Source organism: Bufo gargarizans, chromosome 6, assembly GCF_014858855.1.
Source record: "Bufo gargarizans isolate SCDJY-AF-19 chromosome 6, ASM1485885v1, whole genome shotgun sequence".
Lineage (NCBI taxonomy): Eukaryota > Metazoa > Chordata > Amphibia > Anura > Bufonidae > Bufo > Bufo gargarizans.
Genome location: NC_058085.1, coordinates 289,385,671 through 289,406,534, shown reverse-complemented (window position 1 = coordinate 289,406,534; position 20,864 = coordinate 289,385,671). Strand labels below are relative to the sequence as shown.

General features: G+C 40.4%; 1 protein-coding gene across 6 annotated transcripts in view; it reads right to left on the bottom strand.

The window, feature by feature from the left end:
• FGFR2 (fibroblast growth factor receptor 2) overlaps positions 1-20,864 on the bottom strand; it is a 72,487-nt gene that overhangs the window by 4,245 nt on the left and 47,378 nt on the right. For 2 of the 6 annotated variants that reach the window (XM_044298937.1, XM_044298942.1), the window contains 9 exons: positions 15,273-15,463; positions 14,492-14,639; positions 11,775-11,980; positions 7,163-7,314; positions 5,226-5,347; positions 2,904-3,014; positions 2,282-2,472; positions 1,837-1,959; positions 570-640 (listed from right to left, as the gene is read on the bottom strand). In XM_044298937.1, the coding sequence (XP_044154872.1) occupies positions 570-640; positions 1,837-1,959; positions 2,282-2,472; positions 2,904-3,014; positions 5,226-5,347; positions 7,163-7,314; positions 11,775-11,980; positions 14,492-14,639; positions 15,273-15,463 (1,315 nt within the window). Of the gene's footprint in view, positions 1-569; positions 641-1,836; positions 1,960-2,281; positions 2,473-2,903; positions 3,015-5,225; positions 5,348-7,162; positions 7,315-11,774; positions 11,981-13,577; positions 13,723-14,491; positions 14,640-15,272; positions 15,464-20,864 lie in introns of all 6 variants that reach the window. The other 4 variants (XM_044298938.1, XM_044298943.1, XM_044298940.1 and 1 more) reach the window with 3 other exon arrangements.

The following is a 20,864-nucleotide window of genomic DNA, read 5'->3' as shown; positions in this document are numbered from 1 at the left end:
AGTGTACACCATCATAGGCATATAATTTCGTGCTCAGAGCCAACAACCAAAAGGGCTTGGTGTTTCAGCAACCATAAGTCTATTGGTGGGGCCATACACACTAGTCTAAGGTTGAGCAAAATGAACAATTGAAAAAAAAAAAATGATCATTTGGTGGTAGGACTAAGCAAGGAATTATTGGGTTGGCTAACTGGTCACAGACAGTCATTGTCTGAAAAGTAGTCTATCATCTTCAAACTTTTGGCTACTAGTACTTTCATATATATGGTCCAGTCAACCCTTGCATGATTGATTGTTCCTTGAAAGAGCATTCCCACAGTAAAAGATAATTCAACGAGAGAGAAATATCATTCACCCTTTGCCTTGTGTCTTCAAACATGTATTGCCAATTTGAACAACTGTAACAGCCCATATGGAATGAAATAATGTATGACTGCATTGGGGTAACAACGATTCAACCAGAAGATTATCCCTTTAAGGATTGTTCAACCATCAACTTATTTTTATCAAATCTCTATGGTGAATTTATATCTACTAGATGAACAACAGCTTATTAAGTCACGACTTACACATCACTCTGATGAGTGTAAACCCGATCGAAAAGTGCTTCAGGTGCCATCCATTTTACTGGAAGCCGACCCTGGAGAGACAAAAGCAATACAATTTTAAAAGGCTATATTATCCAATGTACAACAGGTCTGGTAAAATGTATCAAAGGCGGCTCTAGAGATGACCAAAAAGTTTCTACAGAATCATTTTGTCCAATCTGCAGAGTTCTTAGAATCATTTTGTCCAATCAGCAGAGCTCTTAGAATCATGTTGTCCAATCAGCAGGCTTCTTCATTTGCTGATTGGACAAAATAGTTGTAACAGTCCGCTGATTGGAAAAAATGATTCTGTAGAATCTTTTAGCTAATCTGTAATAGCTATTTCTTAGATATGGTCTGACCCAATAGATATGCTACATGCATTGGTATATAATAGGTTATGGCACTCGTCTGTTTCTGTGAGGCCTTATTCACGTCACTTTAGAGCAAACGTATACATCGGTAGTAAATCCTGGCCTCTACCTCCGATGCAAGACTCTTAATATACCACTGTATAGGCATATAGTTGCATATGTGACCCATAGACCTCCATGGAAAAAAAACTTTTTGTGGGATGTCTTTGCATATAAAAAATCATAGACAACTATGGCAGACTCTATATATTGTGTGTATTCTGGGAGCTTTACCTAAATAACACTCTACATTTAGGGATTAATGTGATGTGAACAAGGCCTAAATCCCGTTGGGTGCAAATGGAAAGGTCACATGAATGCTTGACCACAAACTACTTCTCAGCGCAGACCTGCTGCTGAGAAGGTACAGAGGACCTGGGACCTGTCCTATTGATTTTCGGGGTCTTAACAATCAAATATCAGTTATCAATCCAATGGATAAGTGTGATAAATGAGGGCTGTTAGAACTACCACTTATATAACCTAAAGCTTGAAGGCTTCTAAAATACACCATTCTCTGTCAGGAGGAAAAGATAACCTATTTGCTATCTCAGGTGATGGAAAATATAATAATCATTGGATTCTGTGCTTCAAGGTTCTGTTCACATCAGCACTTTGATCTGTTCCATCAAGTCATTTGGTATTTCTAAAGTCCTGATAAGCATAGTCTGCAACATTTGTTTTCCTGTTAGAACCCTAACAGTACCTGCAAAGCCCAAGTCAACAGAATCCATACATGATCATACCAATCATGTCTAGCATGAGAATAGAGAGACCAGAGCCTAAGTTTAGGCCTTAAATACAAGAAACATTGAAGAAAAATTCTTCCAACTTACATTTGTTGTTTTCTTATAATAATCTATATTGTTGACATCTCTTGCCAGACCAAAATCAGCAATTTTCATGACATTGCTCTCAGTAACCAGCACATTCCTAGCAGCAAGGTCCCGGTGTATACACTTTGAAAAAAAAAAAGACATAACTGAATTATTACATGGGTGTCCATATGCTAATGACATCACATATCAATACCACCCCCCATTCTAACCGAACAAAAAATTGATGAAATAACTCCCTTTAATTCAAGATATCCTTTGTATATAATTTGGAGACACCACTCATTTATGATGGCCTGGGCAGAGATATATAGTTTGTTTAACTAAATAGATTATAAATGACCCATTATTAAAGTAACCACATTCTGCCAGCAGTCTTCCATTACAAAACTGAGCAGCCATGAAAAGAGAGTACGCCCAGTGCAGTTATATCCCTTTATTATACCTTCTGTGATGCCAAGTATTCCATGCCCCTGGCCAGCTGATAAGTGCATGATACCAAGTCTTTGAAAGTCATCTGTTCTCCAGGTACCCTATTAATGTCATACGAGTACTCCATCTCAACAGGTCGACGGGCTCTCAGGTACTCTCGTAGATTCCCTTTAGCAGCATATTCAACAATTACATACAAAGTGCCTGAAAAGACATGGTATTCTTTATTAAGGAATGATAGATAGATAGATAGATAGATAGATAGATAGATAGATAAATATATTTCAAGTGCCATTTAAGCTGAATGCAAGGTGCCTAATAATTGAGGAGTTCACTTAACAAGTGCCTACAACGTACTTGAAACAGGCAGACAGGCGCTAAACTCACTAATTAAATTGTATGCTAATAACAGGACAGAGTTAAAACTGAAAGGCTACAGGAGTCACCGTTGCAGAAAGCTACATGTATTTAGCATTTAGAGCAGGTGGTCATTAAAGGGTGAAGTCCATCTTATGTCCTGCAGGGCCTTCTGTCTTCTTCACCTAGTAGTGACCCGACTAAATTTATGACCTGCAACAGGTCCTTTCATCGTGAGTGACAAAATGAAAGGCCTTTTGTTAGTTAAGGCTACTTACCTCCTTGAGTGCATGCACCCAGCAGGTTTATGATGTTCTTATGCTTTCCAATCATTTTCATCATCTCCATCTCAGAGACCAGGTCTGCTAGGTCTTTCTCAGTAGCATCATCTAGATGGGTTAAATAGGTATACTAGGTATTAATGCAATACATAATCAACAGACCTAGCTTAATAAATGGCAGCTCTCCAGCTCACAATTAGGCCACTTTCACAATTGTAAGCCAAAACTTGTATATTGTAAGCCAAAACTAAAGCGAGTCCAAAACACAGAAGAGGCACAATTCTTTGCATTATAAATTTTCTCTGCAAGTCCCATTTCTGGTCTTGGCGTCCAAATATTGATGCCAAATACAAACTGAAAATGGCCTTATACGCCTTGTATCAAGAAAGAAAAATGTTTTACTTCTGTAGTCGGTAGAGATAGGATATAGATCTTTTCTGTCTTAAAAATACTTGTTTTCAGATATTTTTGTACTTTATTTTTTAATTAAAGTTTTTTTCTTCAGATCATCAGGGTTTTGGAAGTGATTACATAAAAACATTTTTATTCAAAATGGAAATCACTGCATACAAGAATCCTCTCACCTAATAAGTGGTAAATCGAAGGGTTCTTTTACATAGAAATATAGAATGTGTCGGCGAATAAGAACCATTTGGCCCATCTAGTCTGCCCACATAGCTTAATATAGACCCCCCATAACGAGCACCATTTGACGGTAAAAAAGTCAATTAGCGATCAATTAAAGTCTTTACACGGGCCAAAAGTTCATTACTACACTCGTTCATCCCCCACAAAGTTTAAATTATGTTAGCACCACATCCCCTGTTTACATAAGAAGATGGGCTGCTCAGCAGCTAGAATTTTAGGTCCTCATAAGATCTGATCGTCAGTCGGCAGTCGTTTGCCGGCTGATCAGTGGGGTGTTTAGACAAGGCAATCGTTAGCTGAATGGACGTTCCTGTGAACATATGCTCTCAATCATCGGCCCATGTAACAGGTTCTTTAGGCTCTGTTCACAATGGAGCATTTTACAGAGGCTCTGCTGTTTTTGATGTAAGAAAAAAAACTGCGTATAGGACTATTCTTGCCATCAAAACTTTAGGAAGCAGAATGGAAACCCAATGGATCCTATTGAGAAATGTGCATGAGTAGACCCGAACCACTCTTGACTTCTACTTGGTGTCATGTAGCATTTCTGTCTTGGTGAAATGATGCAACACTCAATATTTAAGACATGGCCCACGAATGTCAATGTATCTACACCTTTTTTATGCATTTTACTCAAGAGTAGTGTCTTGCTATCTGCTGTATTAATCAATTACACCAGAATTTAGAGCCATTTGTAAAAGCGGAATGAAGAGTAGATGCGACTTGCTTCCTGGACAGGAATTACAGGCAATAATGTAATAACACATGCAAAAAAATTGTGAAACATGTTGCATGTAGGCTACACAGTCTCTGGCATAGAAACAGTGTTGTAATTTTAGCTAGCGTGAAACTTAATGGCAGTGATGTATTCAGGGGTGTAGATATAGGGGGTGCAGAGGTCGCTAAGGGGCCCAGGAGTCTGAGGGGGCCCAAAGACCCTTGTGCCACATAAGAAGACACTGGTATTATAGAAAGTGCATGCTGGTCAAGTTACACCACTGGCTGGAGCGAAGCCATGAGATCAAGATTTTGGCATGGGGGGGTAGCTGCCGTTTCAATTTTTGCCTCAGGCAGCATGAAGGCTGCTCCTGGCCACAAAGCACTGAGGTAAGGGGAGCCCAAGCTGAACTCTTGAACCAGGGTCCATGAGCCTTTAGCTATGCCCCTGGATGTATTGTATATGTTGTGTCAGATTTATCAATGGAGGCAAATGCAGTCAAAAAGCTGTGACAACATAGGTCAATACACATGGGATTGGACTCATCTGTAGGAAGCTGGTTCAGGCTTCTCTCCCCTCATCACTACAGATCAGGGTGTTGGTAAGCTGGATCAGATGCTACTTGTGCCCTTCTCTGAACTGATGAGGTGCAGCTGTCTACCGATGGGAAAACCTTTCCAGAGGGGCAGGCCAAGAAAAAGAAATAGTGGCAGATAGGATTTAATGCAAAGAGGCAATCACAGGGCTCTAGGTTCACACTCCAGCATGGTGGCAAAAGGGATTGCAAAAGAAGAGAGGTCATAAATGACACGGCTTTCCATAGCTGCTTTCTTTAAATCACAAAGAGGGGCAGCTATACTGTCAGAGCTGCTGATTTATCTCTAGGGTCAGGAATGTGACCTGTTAGTTATCCCCCACTGAGAGGGGACGAGTATCACTCCCCTCCTTTTTACCTTTCAGCATCTTCACAGCAACTGTCACAGATTCCTTGGGCCGGTCTTTGTCAATCCCAAGAGCCTCAGCCATGACTACTTGGCCAAAACAGCCCTCACCAAGGGGTTTACCCAGCGTCATTCTACAGGGTTAAAAAAAAATATATATAAATCAAACATTTATAAACATACATATACCAGAAAAACTATAGAAATTTATAAAATATGTGACAATCTGAAATATAAGCTGGTTAAGGAAATATTTTCCCAAACTGTCATTCATTAACTATTTTTCCCCAAAACAATGGCATTGTCTACAGAGCTGTAGTTTAAATGGTTTTCCAGCCCCATTGTTTCCTAAAGGGGTTGTCTCATTTCAGCAAATGGCTTTTATTAATGTAGAGAAAGTTAATACAAGGCACTTAGTAATGCATCGTTATAATCCATATTTCCTCCGTTGCTGGTCAGATTTATTTTTCCATCACACTATACACTGCTGGTTTCCATGGTAATGACCACCCTGCAATCCATCAGTGGTGGTCGTGCTTGCACACTATAGGGGGAAAAAAACTGGCCTATCTGGTGACTCGGACCATGGGAACGCATATAGGCTTGTGCTTTTTCCTATAGTGTGCAAGCACGACCCCCACTGATAGTTTGCAGGGTGGTCGTACCCATGGAAACTAGTAGTGTATAATGTGATGGAAAAAGGAATCTGGCCAGCAAAGGAAGCAATATGGACAATAACAATACATTAGTAAATGTCTTGTATAAACTTTCTCTACATAATAAGTGCTATTTGCTGAAATGACACCATCCCTTTAACTTTTTAACACACTGAACATAGTTTCAAATATCAGAAAGTTGTAATTGCCGCTCAAATCCCTTGCCCAGTCCATGGTCATCAGCCATTATTTTTAAACGCCACTGAAGAGGCGATTCGTCATGTCAATAAGTGAGTGTGTGGTAGCCATTGGTGACATCAGCGAGATTGGCACGTCAGCTTTGTGGCTATCGATTGGCTAACATATTAAAAGAGCACATCATATCTTCAGTGGTGCAAACTAAGGCAGCTGATTTGAAAGTGTAATTTTTGGGGTCTTTTTAACCAATATTCATGGTAATTCGCTCATACTGACCAGAGACCTATCTGTAGACAGCTGTTTTGGGGTCCTTATCCCTCTTCAGTATGGCGCAGGGTACTGACTAAGAAGCCTTATATGCAGTTCAGTGGAGAGGAAGGGTCATGGCTCTCAGTGAAGAGACTCAGAAGTGTATGTAGATATATTTTCAAACAATATTCCATGGGAAAAGTATGATAATTAGCACACATATCATAACTTTTTTTTCATCATGGAGCATTCACTGAAAATAATTTCCCTGTAGCTCCCCCAAGATGCATCCTCGTCAGCCAGGCCAGTACTCTGCTCTGTTCTGATTAGGGGTATTTGAGCTTATTTGAGCTAATTAGCGTGCTTTTTTTTCCCATTGAGCATTTCACTTGGCTAAAGCCTTTCTATAGAATTTATTTTACATTCTTAAAAGTGCTATCCCAGGAAGAATATTCTACATTTTTCAAACCAGCACATGGATCTAAAAACTTTAGCGATTTCACGTAATTATAAATTTAGTATAGCCATTGAGCGATTCAATAAAATGTATCTTTATAGCACCACCTGCAGCTTGTTCTTTACTTTATTTCTCTGTCCACCTCACTGAGGTGGACGCACATGCGCAGTTCCATCCTTCAACTGCCACCAGCTGTATCTACTGTTAGAAGCTGTGACAGTTATAGGGAGAGAGATTCAGCAGAAAGGACATGCCGCCTTGATATAAATCTAGCACAGCAATTGGAACTATAAATGGGGAATTTCTGGATCCATGTGAGGTACAGGGCTGGTTCTAGTTTGTCATGTACTATATGAGGTCTCTGCAGTAACTATAGTATAAATACATACTTGTCTCTTGAGAATTCCCACTTTGGATCATGGGGAAGCTCGTACTCCGACACATTTGGTAGAAGCATAGTATCGGCACTGGATAGGAGCCGCGTAGTGATCCTCACCAATGGAGTTGTAGAATTCATAGAGGAGCTTGAATCCGCTGATACCTGCAAGTAGAAAGACATCTGTGATACTTGCCTTATGACAAAAGAAGAGAGAGTAATCTCAAGGCAGCCGACCATGTGCAAGCTAAGCTCTAGAGAGCAAATATGCATCTATCACTTCAGACAATCAACTCATGGACAAAAAAAAAAAAAAAAAACATGAAAAAAAGTCTCCCCCGTATTATTATTATAAAATGGGTGTTATAACTAATGAAAACCCCCTAAATCCCTGATCCTCAACTATATGTAGTTTTTAAAGCAGTACTTCCATGATGGTTAGTGTTAGTATAATGTTATTTTTGTCTGACCACCATGACCTCACCAAATCACAGTATTTCCCTGTACAGTGGCGCTCCCGATCCACCACTGTGGCCACCCTATACTTGTCATTGTTTCCAGATCTCAGCTCCCTACGGATTATCATTTCATAGAATATTCTAGAGATATACCAACATAAAATGGGATTACCACTTTAAATCTAGCCTTTGATTTCAAACCTAATTTTTGTTCTGTGGACTTCATTCAAATAAAATAGCATTTATTTCCTTTTGCTGCATCATCACAATTGGCTTTATTTTTCCAATTTCTAAAAAAGCAATCAGAAAATGAGTTTGTGTTTCAGATGTTCTATGATGAATTGCATCACTGTCTGCTGAGTAAAACCGGTGTGTGTTACATGTGGTATTGCAGCTCATATCAAGATTGCCTCTTAAGGCTGCCCTTTAAAGAAAAAATACAATTTCAATCATGGGAAATTTGTTCAAAAAGATATCCAACAACAGGGGCGGGCAGGGAACTTAAAGTGGCCCTGGAAAAAATAAAATAAAAAAGTGTCCACATTTTGTAGGCAGGTCCAAATTAACAGAGGGCGGGGCAACACAAGTAGGCGGGGTCAACAATACCATAGTGCAAAATACCATCCCAGCAGAACCAACTAACAGTGTAGCACAATATGCAGCCCCAAAAGCTGGCCCTCTGTGGTGGCCATCAATAGCTACCATCTTCTGTCCTCCTCCTTTGGTTGTATATGGAGCAGGGGTCTTAGGAGATGAGGTGCAGGCCACAGCATTTGAATTCAGGAGGGCATGTGTGGTCACTGGCTGGGTATATGGGTATCCGATTCTCACAACATTAATTACTGTTGAAAGCTCATTATGTGCCCGGTCAGTGGCAGAGAGGAGAACTTGGGTGGCCTCCTGGGGCATTGGCCCACTGGAAAATTTCCCTTTAGGGTCTATGGCCAATTTGCCCCTGTGTGAACCCAAACCCAAGTTCTGCAGCTCTACTAACTTGGGTGCTACAACATTCATTATATAATAAGGACAACCTTTAAAACCAATGCGGTGCTTAATGCCATTTACAGGTCATACAGAAGAGTGAAAAATTGTGGCAGCAAAAGACCAGATAGCACTTCATTAATTTCCATACTCCCAAAACAATCCAGGAGGATCTCGCTCTTGGGTAGTTTAGTATTCAGAAGGTGTAAAAAGGTCCATTCTTGGTCGTTATGTTGAATTATCTTCTATTACTTCATCCAAACAAGGGAAACTTCAAGTACCCAGCATGACTGGATTACTGGACATGACCACAATACTAATGTACCTAGTTTTAGAAGTTATGCCCGGCAGGCCAGCAAAACGCATGCTGTCAATTCTGGAGTAAAAGTCATTTGTTATGTTTTACATAATATCAGAAGCATAAAAGTACAAAAATGTAGAGAATAACTGGGACACAAATATATAAAATAACCTCATTGTAATTAGCATTTGCTGGATCATCTAGTATCTGTCTCACCCTCAAAAGGACAAGGAGGCAGGCTACATACAGACTTGTAATATATGATTTACCACTCAAAAATTATTACTGCCCATCCTCCAACCAACACCTGTATAGATTTGATAAAAATGCCCTTTAATTCTAGAGAGAGGTGCCAACGACACAAATTCTGGTGCCCAGTAGAAGGTTATCAGAATGTCCCTTACTGCCAATGCTTGCTCTCTTCTAACAGTCAATTCCCTCCACAGGAAAGCCTTATTTTTATGCAGTGCTCACAAAGCAAAATCTATTTACACCCATACAAGTTTTTCCATTTTCTGCGAGGGAAAGTCTCAATAGCTAATCTCCCATGTAATAATTCGGGAGCATCTATTCTTATGAGTCTATGAAGTGCCATTCCTTTATTATTCCTGCTAGCAGTTATGAATGAATTGCTAGAAGTTTGCAGTGAAGGTCCAGATGGGTGTTACCAGTTGAGAATGTATCCCTGCACAGTCTGACACTATCAAATCAGTGCTGCCAGGATCCAACTATGCAGGGATACAACTCCAACTGATAGCACCCAACTGGACTTTCAATGCAGACTGCTAGAAATGTATTCACAACTTCTAGCAGGAATAACAAAGGAATGAGGCAACATAGAGTCAAAAAACAGATGTTCCTACATTGTTATTACATGGGAAATGCAAGTAGTTACTAAAATAGACATGTCAGGAGTGGTGACAGCTCCTCTTCCAAAGACACTGGAACACAAAATAATTGAAAGGCAGATTTTCTTTTTTTTTAACTAATAAGCCCTGATTAGGACCAATAGTAATTAATATGTACTATGGGCATTTTTAAGTCCTAATCAAGTAAAAGAATGATGAAAAGCTGAATATAATGGTTAAACCTACATGATGTTATACAAAACAGGTAATTCAAGAAAGAGAAGCCCCATCCAGTAAAGCTTCGAAGAGCTATGTCAACAGCTAGAACATAGATAGGAAACAATGCCCAACACTAATCTCAGGGTTGTGTCTGACAAGCTGATCTGCAGTACGGGGACACCACACTGAACTGTGCTAGCACTGTTCCTCTTCACCCTCTACACTGCAGACTTCTCCATTAACTCCCCAGGCTGCCACCTACAGAAGTTCTCTGATGACTGTGCCATAGTCGGCCTTATCACAGATGAGGACGACTCAGAGTACAGACAGGGGATTTTGTAGACTGGTGTCAGAGGAACCAGCTCCAGATCAACGTGGGCAAAACCAAGGAGCTGGTGGTGGTTTTCCACAGACACAGGCCCTCTGCTTTGGTTCTGGTGAACATACAGGGAACGGACATTGAGGTGGTAGACTCTTATAAGTACCTGAGTGTTCACCTGAACAACAAACTGGACTGGAGCCATAACACTGATGCTCTTTTCAAAAAGGGTCAGAGCAGACTATCTGTTGAGGAGACTGAGGTCTTTTGGAGTGCAGGGGACGCTCCTAAAGACCTTCTTTGACTCAGTGGTGGCATCAGCCACATTCTATGGTGTGGTTTGTTGGGGGAACAGCTTATCTGTGGCTGAGAGACGGAGATTAGATAAGCTCATTAAGAAGGCCAGCTCTGTCCTAGGTTGTCCCCTTGATCCAGTGCAAGAGGTGGGTGAGAGAAGAACTCTAGCAAAATTAATATCATTGTTAGACAATATCTCCCACACCATGCATGAAGCTGTTGTGGAGCTGGAGAGCTCCTCCAGTGACAGACTGCTGCATCCTAGGTGCATGAAGGAACGGAACGTTATCGGAGGTCCTTCCTCCCAGTAGCGGTTAGGATTTATAACCACCACTGTTCCCAGAAACCCAGTAGTGCATTTTTTTGGTAAATTCTGTGTTATGTTTTTCTTGCATTTTAATCTTTAATTTCTAATTACTCTTATTTTGCTCCTGTTGTGAATGTGATTGCTGCTGTCATGCCAAAATTTCCCCACTGAGGGACAATAAAGGGATTTTCTTCTTCTTAGTCTAATCCTTAAAGGGGTTGTGCCACACAAAACAAATTTTTTTTTTTTTAAACCTGCACTTGGATCTGAATACTTTTGCAATTGCATGTAATACATTTTTTTGTATAGCCAGAGTTAGTCACTGAAATCTATCTGCATAGTGTCACCTGCGGTTTGATCTTTTCCTTATTTCTTGTCCATCCCGCTGAGGTGGCTGCACATGCTCAGTTTAAATCTTTAACTGCCACCAGCCATATCTACTGTTTGAAGCTGTGTCAGTTACAGGGAAAAAGCTACAGCAGAAAGAACACACCGACTGAGCTGCCAAGCTGAAATAAATCTAGCAAAACAATTGCAGCAGTGAAAGGGGAGATCTGTGGACCCATGTGCAGTACAGGGCTGGTTCTAGCTTTGTGAGAAAGAGATTTCTATGTGCTCTATAATGCTTAATTTTCATTTTTTACATCAATCATGGCATAACCCCTTTAAATCCATCATCTGTAATGTCGTATAGCAGTTTGTTACTACTTTTGATTAACTAGCCCAAAATGTGCGAAGCATCCCACTGCAGTAAATACGTTTAGTGTATTTTAACTGTAAGAACTGGGGACCTCGTTCTTCCTCTATCAGGACTGATGATGAGATATAGTTCACAATGTGCACATGGAGGCTGCTGGTCGGCGCATAAAGGTTTTCAAACTCTTTATCTACTTTCTGTTACCTGCCGATGTAGAGGAATTCGCTTGCTCAGCTTGTGGACTACAGGTGGCCCAATCAAAGCCTTCTTCTTCTTCGCTCCATTGAGATAGTGAAATATAATGCAAATTGCAATAAAGCCAAGGATAAAAAAGGTTCCACCAATGTATATTCCAATTTCCATGTAGTATGGCAAAGAACTGGCCTCTTCAGTAGGTTCTGTTCCTGCAAAATGATGTAGGGTGGACAAAATGAGCTAGGGTCCATTAAACTTAAAACATTCAATACTCGCCATCATATCCACTCACAAACAGACGCACTAGCATTCATCTCCTATCTCTTTTGGGACTGCATTGTATAATGGATTAAAAGCTAAAGAGTACCTGCCAGGCTGCCACCCCTCTTGACCTGTCTATTTTAGTAAATTCTTATATTCCTCAAATAACTATTCTAGAACATCATTTCTTAGAATTCTAGATTGTGTAGTTCATCTGTTTTTCTTCTTAAAATTGATTAATTTTTTTTTAAATTTATTAATAAATGGACAACTGGGTATTACCAGTTGTGGTGTCTCCCTGCAAACTCTATCACTGTCCAATCAGTGCTGATCTGTGCAGGGATATACCCCTATGACAAAGGAAATTACCCAATTGTCAATTTTTTCAGAAGTATTCAGGGGGAATAACAGAGGAACGGCATTGTACACCTCTAAGTAAAGATGCTCTCTAGAATTGTTGTATTAGTAAGTGTTTACTAACCAACTTTAATTTCTCTTTATAAATTAATTACCAGAGCATGTCAATCCCAGCAAATATTTGCTACTCTAATGCATTCTGCAGACCGCAAACCCTAGAAGCACAGCATAAACACCTGACCTATGCATCCGGGAGCCTAGATATTAAGCGTTGCCTGTCTTGTGAGCACAGTACAATCATGCATTGCTAGTTCTGGCAAAATCATGCATTGCTAGTTCTGGCAAAGCAAGTGCCCAACAACGGGCAACACAAGCTGGCGACTCACTACACTTTGACCTGACTTGACATCAGCCTATGGTTTTGAAAGAAAAACAACTAGCTGACGAACCAGTGAGAGGCTGTCTCAGGAATACAGAACCATAGCTTGAGTGAAAGGAGCATATTTAGTTATTTAATCCTAGCACTGCTGAAAATATTACGTATAATCGAAATTGTTACCCTACAGAATTTTAGGACTTTACCATAATGTTAATGCTACACACAATTTTACTCAGTCATTCCTCTACAGCAAAGGATTGTCCAGCAAACATACATGTGGTAGCTAGTGTTGTAATGGGGGGGACATTACCTTGCTATTTCAAGTAGCTGTCTGTCCCCCAAAGTAAAATAGCAGCAGGAAAAGAAAAAAAAGAATAAAAAAAACAGAATGAAAAGTTAAGAGACTGGACAGCAAGAAAAAGGAGAAAAGAGACCTTTACACCAGAGATGTTTTTTTTTTGTCTACTGCGGTTCAAACCCTTTTGGAGCAGTGCTAAAGGGGTTAAAACACAATAGAAAGAAAACATCTTGCCCCCCCGAATGCATAAAGAGCCCATGCTATGCAACCAGGGAACGAGGAAAGTAGATGCAGAGGTAAACCCTGTTACACAGCTCCATGTTCCTCAACTTAAGAACATAGTGGTAAAAGTTCTATTCACAAAGTAGACTGCTTCCTTCATAATACAAAGAATACAGTATGGATCTCTAGTTTTTTCTTTAAATTGGTTTCCTTGGAAAGGAGCAGTGTGTATGGCTTACCCCAGCAACAAAAGAGGGAAAGACAGAAACCCAAGACAGGAGGATAATACCTGGCAGAACCGTCAACCAGGCAGAGTGTTGAGAAATCCCAATGGAATTTCCAGCTATACAAATATATTCCCCAGCATCCTCAAAAGAAACATTTCTGACATACAAGACTTCTATCTCTTCATCTGTAATGTTAACACCGGCAGCCTGGAAGAGAAGGACGGCAAAAAAAAGAAAAGAAAAGCAATACCCCATGAGAAAAGGAAACACGTGGAATTTGCTCAGGAGATGTTTCAAGCCTTGGAGAGGCACGTCAACCTTTGAGGATCTCCTTTGCTTTCCACAGAGACCTTCTCCAGAAGACCCAACACACCAAGAGCCACCATGAAAACATTTTGAGAACATAGACTGCAGATCAATGCACATTGCCCTTCACCAGGAATTACCACCATTTATGCATGCAATGCAATCAGAGAACATGGAAAAAAATAAATCAGACCCATGAGTAAGGATTTCATCTTTTAGCGGCAGTTAACAGGGGGAAGAGAACTGAAAACTACAAGCTTGTTTCATTCTTATCCAGGGAGTATCAAAAATGGCCAAGCCAATATTAGTGATAAGAACCAATGACATTAACAGAGGCACTCTGTTCCTGGTAAATTAATAAGTTTCACTTATATGTATAAAGCTTTGCCTCCAGTGCATGTCAACGTTAGGGAAAAAAGATTTAGAAAGAAAAATAAGGAATAACGGGTAACTAAGGAGGGCCTTGTGGTGAGGTGAGGTATGAAAATGTTAGGGAGAAGCATAAGAAGTTGCTACTTTGTGAAATCCTTTAGCTCAGTGGGTATTTTTCCATGGCCGCAATAAAGTACGGCAAAACACCATCTCCAGATTTTTTTTTTGTCAAACGCCACCTTTGCCAAAAGCACCAAGAGCCCATCCACAGCCCATGTGCAGCGGCAGGAGACGTTACCTGATTCTTTCTTCACCACTGTGAGCCAGGCTGACTTGTTGGCCTCTCCAATATAATTGGAGACTGTACAAATATATTCGCCAGCATCTGCTTCTGTCACATTGTACAAATTCAGCACCTCAGCACTGGAACTGTTTATTCCTGAGTGCTAAACACGGCAGGTGACACAGGAAGAAAAACATAGAGCTGTTGACTAAAAGGTATTGTACCATGGTCACTACATTTTATAGCGGGATATGCAATCGTTTTATTAATGTTGGCGGCAATGCTGGCACTGGTAGACCGCTTAACTGAATGAATACGCTATCTTTGTCTACTACACATTTCACACATTATGTTGAATATATAGCACAAAAGGAATATGATTGATCTTAAAGGGTTTTTCAGGACTTATTCTCCTTAGGATTGGTCATTAGTGTGTGATTGGTGAGGACCTTTTGAGCAGAATGAAGGTCGATTAGTTGCTGTGCATGTGTAAAAAACGAGGGGAACATGAAATGTGGTGACAACTTCATTCTGCTAATCAGAAGTGGTCCCTGGGATCAGACTCCACCAATCAAACATTGATGGTCTAGCCTGACCATCAATATTTAAGTCCTAGATGTTTTTCTTCTCTTACTTTCCAGCAATGGAAATTAACAAGTTTGATGAAAAGCCATCATTAATGGGTTGATATTTTCAAGGCATTTCACTGCACTAACAAAAACTATTAAGATGCTGGCATGAATTAAGAATCTAAAAAAAACAACCTATATGTCTTTGTTATGTAACAGATTCTTACCTTCAAAACCTTCATGTATGGAATCCCATCAACTCCATATCGGCTTCCATTCTTTTCTACATATCTCACCCAGCGAATATGAGGCTGGGCATCGCTGTATACCTTGCACACAAATTCTGCATCTCCTCCAACAAAGGCAGTTGTGTTGGCTGGGAGGCCTGCCTGCAATATAGGCCGATGAGAGGAGCGCTCTGAGGAAAAATGAAAAAATAAAAAAAAACGAGAAGGAGGTTTTAAAAGGACACTTCCAAAATGTTTTTTTTATCATATATTAACAATTACAACCTATATGTGAACATCCTATGTATTTTTTATTTTTTTGCATAATTGGTGGATGACTGGTTTTCTGGACACAATTTCTTGAATTTACTTCGTCTTTAACTTCCTCGTTGTTTGGACTTTTAGCATGGCAGACAGTTTTGATTGACTCTCTCAGTCAGGCTATCACTGCGGCCAGAGAGGAGAGGGATGACTCAATTAGTGCATCACACATTACACTAATCAATGCAATGCTCTTCTGTCGGCATCTTCATCTAGGCCTATTAAGAGAACATTGTAGCAGTCATACTTTCATCCCAATTTTGCACTTACTTTTTGATGTTGATTACCTTACATATAACATCTTTGACTCCTATCTATATAGGAGATTTCATCATTTGTGTTGACTGCTACAGAACGACAACATTTGGTATTTAATTCTCAATGGTATAGTACTGCCAAAAGGTTTTCCATGTAAATTGAGCAGACTGGCGCCCCATTGTTTCCGTAACTCCCATTGGAGTGAATTTATGGAAGCAGCATAGCTTGTTCTGTTATGCTGCTTGCGTAACTCGATTCACTACAACAGAAAACGGGAGCACTGCCCAATCTGGCTTTTTTTTTCCGTAAGCCCACGCACCTGGGACCAGCACTGATGCTGGGTTCAGACCTGAGCGCTCGGGATGTCGCGCTCTGTATGATAGGAACGCGCTGTAAAACGCTCAGGTCTGAACCCAGCCTTAGCCCCATCTCGCTATGAAAATGCCGAGATGGGACAACCTCTTTGCACGGGATCCCTCAGATTTATAATTTGGAGCCACAGACTGTGCTGTAGTGAAATGCACAGTCATACAGCACGGTGTCGGCAAAACTTTTGCTCTTTTTGAGCTGATACAAGTTTTTTGATTCATAGAAAACCCTTTAGTATTGGTATTAGGCTGTACAACAGTGACTAAGTAGTATATAGTTATTATATTTATAACTAAGTATTATATAGTTATGGAGAATACTCATGAACGTTGGTCAAAAAAAACTTAGGGTCTGCATGGCACACTTTGTTGTGCCAATAATGCATGTAAAGCAACTTCCTTTGTAAGACTATGATGCATTAACTGTGTAATGTATATTTAAGGACCTCGGACAAAAGATCACACATTTACACCATAGCATATATGTTCAAAGTTATATATGTTATAAAATAAATAAGGGCAGAGACACCAATGAAGGAGGGGGGAATAACTCAAGCCTGTAAACCCGTTCCTGGCAAGGGTCCCTGAAGCAAAATCAGTGCCAAACTGGAAGGGAGGGAGATGTGTATTTGTAAGTAATGGGGAGGGAGGAGGGGAAAAAAAAAACTTCAAATGATACCGCCAGGAGAAGGTCAATAGAAAACAGGCTAGTTTATACAGAAGAAGAAGTAGGGGATATAGATTCCCTGCCCATACTTCTAAAGATTTTTATGTCACCTGTGCTAGGGAGTGTTCCAGTTAACCTGTGCAGTTCTAGGATACACCAACCCTTATGATGGCGGAAAGATGAATCTGAATCAGCGTTTCAATCTGGATTAGCTACCCGTTTATAATCAGACAATACTCAAACTCACAAATAATACTTGTTGAGAAGAAAGCATGGTGTTTAATGATGTGGTAAGCCTCCTGTGTCTTGCCAACGTCGAACTGGCCATGAGAAAAGAGACATTTGGAGTTGCCTTTGGAGCCAATCATTTGCCACTAGGGTGTATTTCTTTGAATCAAAACCTATAAAACCTCATTGAAGACACGTAGGCTGCACCCTAAGAACAATTTTCTCCGGTGGGCACAAAGAAACCCAGTCCGACCCTGCATCTGATAACCATATTTTTCTTGAAAGTCATCTTGGTTCATTACATGGTAACTCAACTTTCACAATCCTATTGGTTCTTCATCTGAAAGGTTACATTATTCTTAAAAAAATATTTACTGACTATATAAAAGTTTTTCCCACCTGCAGCCGCTTCCTTCAGATCTCCGTTACCTCTAACACTTTCAATTTTATTAGAAGAACGGAAATGTGTAATAATGTGGATGAGTAAAGGGGATTGACACTTTCTAATTTTAATCTTCACAACAAATTCTCAAATATTGATACTACTGATCTTTAAATGCTCTCGGTGTTCCACTGGCAAGGAAGGTGTTAAGGAGTGAAGCGTATCCAATCTCTGGGAGCGTCTTACACGCACACACATACCATGTTCCAATAAATTGTTTCACAAACAGACGTCCAGAGAGCAGCCTCAAGTAAAGCCAGCACACCTCCCTGGAACAAAGGCGGCTTTCATGCAGGTTGCTCTCCCTGGCACTCTGTGGGGAATTGGTACGCTGACGTAATCCTGGCAGCCACAGCACAAGCACCAACCTTGTTTAACTTGCAATAAGTTAAAGCATAGAAGGAAAGGGGGGGGGGGGGAAAGGGAAAGGAATCTTAAAAAGATCACTCCGGATTGGGGGCACTGATGTAGAGTACAGGAGACTGGTGTGTGGTGGAACAGATATATTTATCAGACTGTATTTTCCCTTTGAAGTCATAATGAATTATTCCCTGCCTACATTTTACTACCCATTAAGTTAAACAAGGGACACACAGTTCACCAAGACCAGACAGAAACAAAGCAATGGAGTGCAATATTTTACTGGACTCTATAAAAAAAAAAAATGTTGAGAAGCCCCTAGAAATGTTCCTCTTAAAATAAGTAAATTATTGGAGTTTAGAACGATGATGCACTATGAATGCTTTTCACTCATGCTTTTCACAAACAAGGTGCTCATCTCAGGAAGACTTTTCTCTAGGTGTGTGTACTATAGAGGAAACCTACATGGCTTCAATGTGGAACCTATGGAGAAGCTCCAATTCTAGCTGGTGGCATCCCCTATGGAGAGAGCCCATGAAGCGCTCCTACCTTTATAAGCAGCGCAAAGAGTGTAAAACAAAAGGTGAAAATTGGCACAGCCTCGCCTGTTGACATTAAAGGGGTTTCCCAGGCTCCTGAAATTAATGACTTATCCTTAGGATAGGTTATTCATATCCAAATGGTGAGGGTCTGACACCCCACACTCCCACTGGCCTGTTGTTCCCTGTTGCCTCTTGTCTTGGAACTAGCTTATAAATGGAGTTTAAAGCAGACAGCTCTGTTCAAAGTATAGTGGCCGTGCTGGGTTACTGTAGCTTAGCTTCCACTGTAGTGAATGGTAGCTGAGCTGCAGTAACCACCACGGGCGCTATTCTGAACAGAGCTGTACTTCCTTTTCCATTCAAAGTGCTAGCTACAGTGCCAGAGGCCGCTGGGAACAGCTGAGGGCACCAGACCTCACCAATCCTATATTAATAACCTATCCTTAGGCAAGTTTATCAGGAGCCTGGAAAACCACTATAACAAGCACCTATGTAGCCCCTCTTTCTCTATGGACGGGGCTCCAGTAGTCAAAAGGACTCTTTATCTCTCCCTACATGAATCAGTAAGCTGCCTACTTCTCTCAGCAGCATAACCAATATTTAGTTTAATAGAAAAAAGGGGAGTTAAAAGGCAACAAGAACATAATGTGAGTAAGGTGGTCCAAAGACAGCTGTGGGGCCTCCTATAACACTATCAAGGCTGCAATCACGAGCCCAGCCTAAACTATTTCAGCGTCTCTTCCTGGACAACCTTTCAGCGCCGGAACTATTTCATTAACTCTCTGACAACTGCAACCATTTTATAATCAACTTATAAATAGCAGACAACACAAAGTTGACTTTCCCAGAAATAGTTTTCATGTTGACATTGTTTAGACCAACATGAAAGCAGATGTGTACAGAATAGAGGGTGACTTCAAGATGTAGAAATAGATGCTGTGTGGACTACAAATGCAATGAAAAAAACTGCATAGTATTCACTATGTGCTCCTAAATTCACATAATATAATTTACATGTATGTATCCTTTAAACACGATTTGTTAAAAAAGTACGGTATTTGAGTGCTTTTTCATGAAAATGTCTCAAGAAGTTTGATCTGCACTTTTTCTCCCTGATTCCCTAAATTTTCTCAAGCATTAGGGCTAATTTGATGACGGTATTCTCTATAGGGATCTGAAAAAGACCCCACTGAGTTAAAGGGGCAAGTGATATAAGGTGAAAAGACAGACTGTTAATTGGAAGCATGACGGGTAGCCACCATGAGAGGTACTATGGTAAATGCAAATTACTTATTTTAGACATTTTGACTGTATAATACTGTTCCTAAAAAAAAATTCCCCTACTGTTTTTATGTGCTAGGATGAGATAAGGAAATGTAAATATTTTAGTATGATGACTTCAGGAATGAAATGTACGAACATAATGTTCTTTGTTAAACTTCTACCCCCCCCCCCCCCATCCTCTATGAAAAGAGAGGGTTTAGTTTTAGAAATAATTTTCTTTGACCATGTGCAGTGGATTTTCTATATCAAGGTACAACATCCTTGGAGTGCCCTTAGCCGTTCCTTCACAAACAGGTTTCAAGTATGCTTGCTCCACCAAATTCCTCTCTGTCGGTGAGTGCTGGAAAGCCGTGCTTAATGCAGTCTGGCTTGGAATCTATGCTCCTTTTCATTTCTCCTTCAAACATTTTGTGGGAAGTTGACTTTGTTATAAAAAAAAAGGCTGGTTTCTGCACATGATCCTGCATAATTGGAACCTTACAGCTCCCCCACAACCCTCTCTTTGCCTCCTGTGGGAGCAGCCACGGTGTTATTACAAGTCTTAGTTTCTTGCTTTTCCTTCACTTGCCGAGCTTTGGGTTTCAGAGCTCAGCAGCCGGATTTCATTTCCTTTGCCCTAGAAGCACATCGGGCAATGGGGCCAGCAAGGGAAGTCTTCCTAGGCCAAGCTGGGACATCATCAACGACAGGTCAAGAAATTGCCCTGGTCAGCAGACACATGATGTCCTCTATAGAGCATCTCTGAACAGTGTGAATCAAGATATTGCACTACATACCCCCTGCAATTAGAGTGATCATATTACAATGTAAACTATATTAATGATTTTAAAAAGATTCAATTTGACTGTGTAATCTGTAAAATACTATACATTCTCCATGTTCACCACCAGCCCTATTCTGTGACATCAGGATAATCACAAAATGAATAAAAAACTGACCACCTTAAATGTCCACTGCAATTGCTCTTAATCTCTTTTGCATGGGCCAAGCTAATGTTTATGGGAATGTATGTCCTGTATTATTGCCCCATGTAAACAGCAGCAGTATAAACTACTTCTAACACTACTGCCATTACTACTTTCCCAATTGCAACTACGACTACTGTTACTACTACTATGTTTC